Raw genomic sequence first — 9,354 nt, 5'->3', positions numbered from 1 at the left:
AAAGAAAGAAAGAAAGAAAGAAAGAAAGAAAGAAAGAAAGAAAGAAAGAAAGAAAGAAAGAAAGAAAGAAAGAAAGAAAAGAAAGAAAGAAGGAAAGAAGGAAAGAAGGAAAGAAGGAAAGAAGGAAAGAAGGAAAGAAGGAAAGAAGGAAGGAAGGAAGGAAGGAAGGAAGGAAGGAAGGAAGGAAGGAAAGAAAGAAAGAAAGAAAAAACACCAGTAACTTTGGGATATCCTGTTAAAAAGTTAACTAAGATCCAAGGAAGCTTCTAACTCAATATCAGTTTTGTAGTGTGCCTGAGAATTAGCATTTTTTATTATAACATAAGTACACAACATTAACCTTTTGATTGCTGGGGCATATATTTCAAAGACTTCCACCTTGAAACATATTGCCAGCTACACAATTAGATAAAGAGCCGGGCCACCCCACCCATGAAATTCCCCTTTAGAAAGCTCTGGGCGACCTAACTAACTGTGTAAGTGACTCTGCTTTTCCCTTCTTGAGCTTTAATTCCCACTCATGTTTTAAATTCACCAACAAAGAGTGAACCTGAAAAACCCTAGGCACCACACCCTTGACCCCAGTGAAGGGAGAACCCCAGGTCCATGCTCTCTCTCTCTCTTCCCAACACCTCTCTATGTGGCCCCAGGCATGCCATGTACCTTCTAGGACTTATGAGTAACAAATCTTGTTTTTTCATAATTCCCTAGTGGGTTTGCTGAAGTGTGTCTTGCAGTCATAAGAACCACAAGGGCCAGCCAGCCATAACATTGTCTCTGGTCAGGAAAATGTCTCTGAAGGCTCACCAGAGGTAGTACCAGCCTAGGTGAGTGCCCGAGGTATTCCCATCACTGTTGATAGGCTGAGATCGACACAAAACAAGTTTATATAAAATGCAAAATATGAGAATAGATGTTAAGCAAAACTATAAGTATCAATAGGTCTAACTTAGAATGTGGAACATTCTACAGGACAGATAACCAAGTTTCTCCAATAACTCAATGATGTGAAAACCAAGACAGGAAGAGGACTACTCTGAAATAAGGCACTAAGAATCATAAGATACATTATGTGAACCCTGTTTGCCTCGTAATTTTAAGAATTTACCTAAAGATAATTGGAGAAATTTGAACATGGCTTATGTATTAGATAACACTGTGGAAATAAGGATAATTTTCTTAAGTATAATGGCAGGGTTGGCACATTTTTTAAAAATGTCTTTATCAGTCAGATGGCATAGTAAATACTTGCCTATGGCATACACACTTAACACAACTTACACAAAATGATACTTACACAACATCTGGAATTTGCTCTAAAATTTTACAGAAAAAGGAAATATAGATAGTCGAAACAAGATTGACAAATATTGATATTGAAGCTGGATGACGGTTACATGGGGGTTAATATATTCTCTCTACTTTTGCGTATGTTTAAAATTTTCTATAATAGAGAAGTTAAACATAAATAAAGTACATTCAGCTTTAAATGTTTTTAACATGTGAACCTCAGACCTGGCAATTTAACTCCTAGGAGTTTATTATAGGAAAATCTGGATGTAAACTATGTTCATACGGTGAAAGGATTGAATACAACCGAAAATTCACAGAATAGATCATTTAAACAAATCACATTTAGTCATACTAAAGAAACCCAGAAGAATGAATAAGTACATATTTCTCAAAATAGAAGGATGTTCAAGACATAATATTCAGTGGAAAACCAGATTACAAACTTCCATGAACCAACAAGTGTATACACACACACACAAACACACACACATGTAGCCAATATTTCTAGGTTTGCTTTGTGTTCCTATTTTTGTATATCTATTTTCTATATTAAATATCCATTGCCTATTTAATAAAGAAAAAAATTAAAGATAAAAGCAAAAGTTTTTAAGTTATCATTAGAAAATTGTAGCTCTACCATCCTCATTTTTAGAGTAAATGTAGAACATTTCACAGGTAAGCATCAGAATAGAACAAAGTTATTCCTCCACAACCAACCCTGGCAGACATCCCAATGGAGATATGCAAAGTCCAAAGAAAATCTTCACCACCATCCTCCTTCAATCAAGCGTCTCAGTTTGCTTAATCTAGAAAAGCCTCCATAGTTCGTGATGAACTTCCTTATTCCTCAGTGTGTAGATCACAGGATTGAAGAGAGGGGAGAACACAGTATACAGCAGGGCAAAGACCTTGGAGAGGAGCTAGGAGTGGATAGCAGAGGGTGCAATGTACAAGACCATGAGAGTTCCCTAGAATGTGGACTCTACAGCTCAATGGGAGGAACATGTGAAGAAAGCCTTTTGCCACTGGCCCCAGGAGGAACTCTCAGCACAGCTACCATGATCTTAGCATAAGATGTCAGAATAAGTCCAAAGGGAACAGTGAGAGAGACCACACAGAGATTGAATATTGTCATCTGCACTATGCTGGGATCTGATCAGTCCAGGCCCATCAAAGGCGCGAAGTCACAGTAAAAATAGTCAACGGGTTTGGGGCCACAGAATCCCAGCTGGGCCATCGGGGCCACAACCAATCCATCTACCATGAAGCCAGAAATCCATCCAATGGCCCCAGCCCCAAGCATCATCTGGGCCCCATCAAGAATGGGTAGCAGATTGCCAAGTAGCGATCATATGCCATGACATCCAGCAGGAAGCATTCCGCTGTGGGAAGAGAACCAAAGATAAAGAACTGGAGCAAGCAACCAGCCAGAGATGGCTGCCTCCCGCAAGAAGCCCTCCAACATTTTTGGCACCACTGTGGAGGTATAGAGGATCTCCAGGAAGGACAGATTAACCAGGAAGAAATACATGGGCGGGTGGAGTCTCAGGGAACTAACCACTGCCACAATGATTAGCATATTCCCTACGATGATGGAGGTGTAGATGAGAGTGAACACAATAAAGAAAAGGAGATGCAGCTCAGCTACGTCAGAGAAACCAAGGAGGACGAATTCAGTGATAGTTTGGTTTCTTATGGAGACAATTTCTATGTGGATCATCCAACTTTCTACCTGGCAGTGATTAAGGGAGGAATTTTAGTGCAGTTCTATACCTTCTACACAAGTCTGAGATAAGCATGGCTAAAATGAAAAAGGGAAGAGTGAGTCTCCAAAACAAGTCACTACACAAGTCCTCATCCTGTCCCCTTTTGAATTGGTTTCTGTTCTCTAACTCCTATCCTTCCCTGCCTTCCTGAATTATACAATTCTTCAAGGCTCAAGAGAGTTTATCCAAATTCACAATTGCAGTCTTCAGAGCCCTGTACCCTATTACTTCAATCTACTATCTCTGATATAATAAATCCCATCCTCCTAATCTGTATAACCAGGGATATAGTCTTCCTCATGTGCAACTGTGTAATATCCTCCCAATGCCTTCTAGACATGTCTGTGCTTCAACTCAAAATCAGCATGTTCAAAAACAAACTCTTGTATCTTCCCCAACCACAGCCAACTCCACTGCGTGGTGTGAAAATTCTGCCTTGACTCTCAAGCTTACTGCATCATAGTCATCTTTATCTTAATACCATCTCTCATTCCCCATCCCCCAATCAGTGAAATCTCATTGATTGTTCCTTGGAAAATTCTTATATATTCCCTCCTCACTATCCCACCATTAATCTCACAATGTCTTCAAAACTATTTTAATACAATTACCTTCTGTGTGGCCTTCAAGTCTCTAGTTTTTCCTCTCCATTATCAAAATACTCTTCTTTAAATTCTAGTTTCCTCAAATTATTCAAGATTTTTTAGTGGAAATATGATAAATGACAATGTTTGGGAAAGTGTAGGTGCTGTGAGAGCAGAGAGAGACCAAACTCAGACTGAGGGTCAAGGAGGATGTGAGAATCAAGGTTAAGGAAGGCTCTCTGAAGAAGGTAGTTTGTAGGCTAAGTTTTGAAAGAGTTGGCCAGGCAAAGGACAGGAGAGTGGTCAGAACATTCCAAGCAGAGAGATACATATGAAAGCCAAGATATATAATTGAGCTTCTAGGGATTGGAAAATGGGGTTTTGTACCTGCAGGAAAGATCTCATATGATATCCAAAGGGAGGTGTGTGTTTATATTAAGACATGAGATTACATCAAATGATTAAGACTAGAGGGGAAAGCTAGAGGAAAAAAAAAATATATATATATATATGAATTTTTTTCACGTATGTGTATATACATACCAAACCCTAACAATTTTATTTTACAGGTTGTGAGACTAATAAGTATATATTACATTTATTATCATGCAAAATTTAAGTTCTCTTTAATACAAATAGTCTAGAAGATCAGTTATCTAAAAGGTGGAAACTGGGTGGCTGAGGGCCAAATGTGGGTGGGAGACGTTTGACTGCATACTATTTTGTGATTTTGCCTAAGGCCAAAAATGTCCTTTGCACAGAATTTTATTTCCCATTCTTCTGCTTATTGCTACTAGGAAATCTTCAAAGTCCCGGCTTAAGTTTCCTCTCCTCCAGGAAGCCTCTTGACTAACGGAGCCCTTTATTTCTTGAGCCATCATGTTCTAAGTAATTTATAGAAGATATACCAGTGCTGAGAATACTAGGCCAACTAAAACCAGTCCATATTCTTAAGGAGCTTAACAATACATTATGGAAGATGGACAATCAACAGATAATTGCAATATACTAAAAGAAAGTTAATGTTCAACCTGCAATAAACATTGCTGAAAAGGAGTCATCCTGAAGTGATCAATGATTGCTGTGGAAAATGGTAAGTATGGAGGTGAGAGCATTTCAGGTAGTGAGAAAATCATGAGTAGACACTGAAGCAAGAAACAGCATAGAATGTGAGGAGGGGACCCAGATGTCAGGAGGAAAGTAGCCAAGGGCAATTAAAAGAAACTCATTTCTGAAGAAGCATTAGAATTGAGGTGAAGAATGGTGGAAGACAGGGATAGAGTGGTGGGCCAGGACCAGAGCATGGGAGGAGGTGCTTTCCAGTCACAAGGAGGAGCTAGAGCTTTATCCTGCTGGCAATAAGTCACACCTGAAGGCTTTTAAGCACTAGGGTGGCATGGTTCAACCTGCGTTTAGGTAGTTTTAAGGAAGCTAAACACAAGGTAACAAGAATGAAAGAAAGAATGACTCCACATAGTTGAAACCTAGTGTGCAAATGTGTGCTGCCTTTAATTGATCATTCATTATTTTGTTGTTTGCACTTTCTCCTCCACAAAAAGACTGCTAGTTCATTTATCACAGAGAGTAAAATTTATATCCACCACACTCAACAAAATCCTAACATGGTTAAGCCTTAAATACCTAATGTTTAATACCACTGCTCCTATAACCAAGCTCACGTGAAGTGATCAGAGAGGGGTTCTGTACTTCAAAGACCTAGAAATCCCACTGATTCTGTTGCCATCCTCTAACTCCTGCCTCTAGAACCTATTCCCTTACCATATACTCCATATGTACTTCCTTGTGATATGAACTTGACACTCCTCTGTGGACCTCCTTTAACTCCTAGATCATTTATTCAGCCCAAGCTCAATCTGAGCTTAAATTCATTCTACAGAATTCCTTTCCAGGAAGAGAAGTAGGTGTGCAAACCAGGCTAGAAGACCTCCAGTAATAAACAGCTCACCAGCACCACCTCCCCAGAAAGTCAGTGTGAACATTGGATCCTACTGACTCTTAGTAGTGTATTCCTATAATGAACCAAGATTTAATTGTTGTAGATTCACTTATTCATGCTCAAGGTCATAAGTAAAGTCTATTCCTTATTTTATATGATAGCACTTCAGCTAGTTGAAATCAGAAAGGTGTGGAGTAGAGGACAGTGCATCAAGGACAAACGTAAGTTTAATGATTTTTTTTGAGAAACTGATGTGCTTATTGCAATAAATTTCACAACTTTGTTCAAAGGAACAATAGTATCATTTCTCTCATTTCAACTATCTTCTAAAAGCTTTTGGGGAATGCAGAATGAGGCTAAGAGTAAGAAGGGGAACCAAAGGAAAGGAAGTGATATTGACCTCCAAAGGCAAGAGGGTAAAGAAAGGGCGGTGGTCACAGGCATATGTCCCTGGGTGGTAATCTGTAAGAATCCACAAAAACTTAAGTATTGGCAAAACCAAGCCCCCAACACACACACAACATTGGAAGGAGAGAAGAAACATATTACAATATCCCCAGGCACCATTTACCTTCATTAAGCCACTGAAAAATGTTGAACAACGCAGATTTATCTAGGGATGCAGTTAGAAAACAACAGCTTAGATGAGAATGGCAGCAAAGAGTGAAATATAAATATTATGGGAGCTCAGGGTATTGAGCTGTTTTCAATGAGGCCAAGGTGGTGTAATCCACCTGTACATGAGCCAGTCGACCTCAAACAGAAGAAAATTTTCATTTCTTATTCCCAAATAGAACACCTAATTTATTTATTTTTCTTTCTTTTTTTTTTTTGGAGGAAGATTAGCCCTGAACTAACTGCTGCCAAAACTCCTCCTTTTGCTGAGGAAGACTGGCCCTGTGCTAACATCCATGCCCATCTTCCTCCACTTTATATGTGGGATGCCTACCACAGCATGGCTTGCCAAGTGGTGCCATGTCCGAGATCCCAATCGGTGAACCCCAGTCCCCAAAGTGGAACATGCGCACTTAACTGCTGCACCACTGGGCCGACCCCAAGAACATCTAATTTAAATAAATATGTGTGTGAGGTTACAGAATCTGCTAGCAAAGTTCAAGGAAATATGGTTGTATTCCCTCTCAACAACCAGATTTTTCTTGGAAGTGTTTTATTTATTTATTTATTTATTTATTTATTGAGGAAGATTAGCCTTAAGCTAACATCCACCACAAATCCTCCTCTTTCTGTTGAGGAAGACTGGACCTGAGCCAACATCCGTGCACATATTCCTCTACTTTTACATGTGGGATGCTTGCCACTGCATGGCTTGTCAAGCTGCTAGGCACTCAGGATGTGAACCAGAGAACCCTGGGCTGCTGAAATGGAACATGCCAACTTAACTACTGAAATAGTTTTCACTATTTTCACGTCATAACATAATCCTGGCTTTTCAGATGACTGCATCCCCAACTCTATTTTTCAAGAAGTTGGTAGAGTGTCAAAAAAGAGGAAAGTAAAGAGAAGGTAGTATGATGTGAGGATTATAGAGAAATGGCAAAGACATAGCAACAGCAGGGTTAACTGGAGAAGAGACCATTATTCCCTTAAAAACAGAGCAGTCATGGAAGAGGGTAGGGGCTGAATTTAGAGTTGGAGGACTCCAAAAAATGCAGGAAGAGTTTGAAATCAAGATGAATTTCACCATACTAACAGATATGGAAGAGAAAATAGTGCAAAATATCTGTCTAATTTCTGAAAAACAGCCAATCACAGACTCAGCTCTATACGTGTAAAAGTTATAGCAGGGAGCCCTCAATTAAAACTATCACCATTTCTTGAAAAGAAATTCAAAGAACGCTCCAAGAAAAAAATATTTGAGGCAATATACGAAACTGAATTTTAATTTATCTTTGGGAATGAGAAAAAATTATTCTCATATATTTTTCAATGTCTGCTTAACATGCTATTTTTATAAACAAAAAGCAAATAGTGAATAAATCTTAATTTAGTTTGAATTTTTAATCCGTTAACTTTCTTCAATCCTGTTTGGAATTTACTCTATAATAAAGCAGAAAAAAACTAAAAAAAAATTCATAGCAAACTTCATTTAAGCACGTCCCAGTTCTGTTAGCCCCTAAGAAAGTAGGAGGATAAATTCCCACTATGAAAAAATCGCTGTGAGGGTGTCGTATTCTATAACATGCTCCAGCTGAAGCTGTCCTCATGAACATCTACTGTTCTCCATCTCCAGGGAGAATAGCTAAAGGAAAGATGTTGAGATGCAGCAGGAAAGATTGAAAATCAACTTCTTAAAGGCTCAATGGAAAAAGTAGCAACAGTAGCATTCCAGAGGAACACTGGGATTTCCTTAAATATCTTTGAAAAAGAGACTTTTTAAATCCCTAGGTTAAAATAAATGTTACTGATTCATCTTTTTTCCATTTATTGCAACATGTCTACATTTTCATAATTTGAAAAATAGAAAAAGAAAACAGTTTACCTGGTACCTGGGAAGCACATAAAAAATGTGAACTGGTAAAATTTTTACATGGTAAAAAGTTAAAAATGTATGCAGTGGAAATTATATCTTTATAAAGTCTATAAAGACAAAATCTAGAGTCTTTATTTAAAGGACCTTTGAACTAAGTTATAAAGAATTATACAAAAATAGGAAACTCATCTGAAATAGCAATATTAAAGAAAAAATGGTGAAGAGAATATGTGCTAAGATTTACTGAACACTTCAGAATATTGAAGTTTCCTGCTTCAACTCCCTCCCTCCTTGCATTCAATCTGAAATAATGTAGGATATTGATTAGAAATGTCATGCTTGTCACCCTCCACTCCACAGAACCATTCTATCCTCCACTCTGAATCTCCTTTTCTAGCTCCAAGACTCTTCTGTCCTTCCGTTGTAGGTCCTTCCCTTTATCACAAAGGAGGGCTGACAATTTCCCAGAGGGGAGACACCCCTGAGAACCAATTACAGATTTCCTGGAGAGCAGCATTAAATGAACGAGAAATATCAGCCCCCTGAGACACTTGCCTTTATCCAGAAGAGGTTCCTGAACTGTTGGCTTGACCAAAAATGCACCAGAAACCAAGAGTCGTATGGAACTACAACTGCAGTGCCCAGTACTCCTTCTTCTTCTCATTGGCTGGCACTGAGCTCTTCATCCTTACCACCATGGCCTTTGACCGCTATGCTGTCATCTGCCAACCACTCCACTACCCACTGCTACTCAGCCGCCAATCATGTGGTATTCTGGCTGGGGTTTCCTGGTCTGCGGGATTTCTCTGCCCCACGTTCCTCTCATTCCTTCTTGCACAAGTCTCCTTCTGTATTCCCAACCAGATCAACCACTTCTGTGATGCTGATCAGATTTTCTGCCTTTCCTGCACAGACACATATGCCATCCCAGTAGTGGGCTATGCTTTTAGCACTGTCATTATCTTAGGAGCCCTGGTCTTTACCATGGCTTCCTGTGCCCAAATCTTGGCCACAAATCTAGCCATGGTTTCCACTGCTGCCCAACACAAGGCCTTTTCCACATGCAAAGCTGACCTTTCTGTGGTGACTATCTCCTTTGGCACTCTCATCTTCGTGCATGTCCACCCAGCAATAAAATATGAACCAAATATCAAAAAGATTGTGGCTATCTTCTACTCAGTCATCACTCCACTTTTCAATCCTCTCATCTATATACTCCACAACAAGGATGTGAAAGAAGCTCTGAAGTTCTTAGTGTCCTAG

The 9,354-nt window shown here is 39.2% G+C and overlaps 1 protein-coding gene and 1 pseudogene across 1 annotated transcript; one reads left to right on the top strand and one right to left on the bottom strand.

Annotated features, from left to right (window-relative positions):
• Positions 1 to 2,072: 2,072 nt before the first annotated feature.
• On the bottom strand, positions 2,073 to 3,013 carry LOC124226119 (olfactory receptor 11A1-like; annotated as a pseudogene).
• A 5,675-nt stretch (positions 3,014 to 8,688) lies between these two features.
• On the top strand, positions 8,689 to 9,354 carry LOC124227066 (olfactory receptor 6N2-like). The gene has a single exon (XM_046640974.1). It carries the CDS (start codon positions 8,689 to 8,691, stop codon positions 9,352 to 9,354), a length of 666 nt encoding a protein of 221 aa, XP_046496930.1.

This window comes from Equus quagga, chromosome 15 (assembly GCF_021613505.1).
Source record: "Equus quagga isolate Etosha38 chromosome 15, UCLA_HA_Equagga_1.0, whole genome shotgun sequence".
NCBI lineage: Eukaryota > Metazoa > Chordata > Mammalia > Perissodactyla > Equidae > Equus > Equus quagga.
Note: the sequence above shows the minus strand (reverse complement) of the source record. Positions and strands in the feature narration are given on the sequence as shown.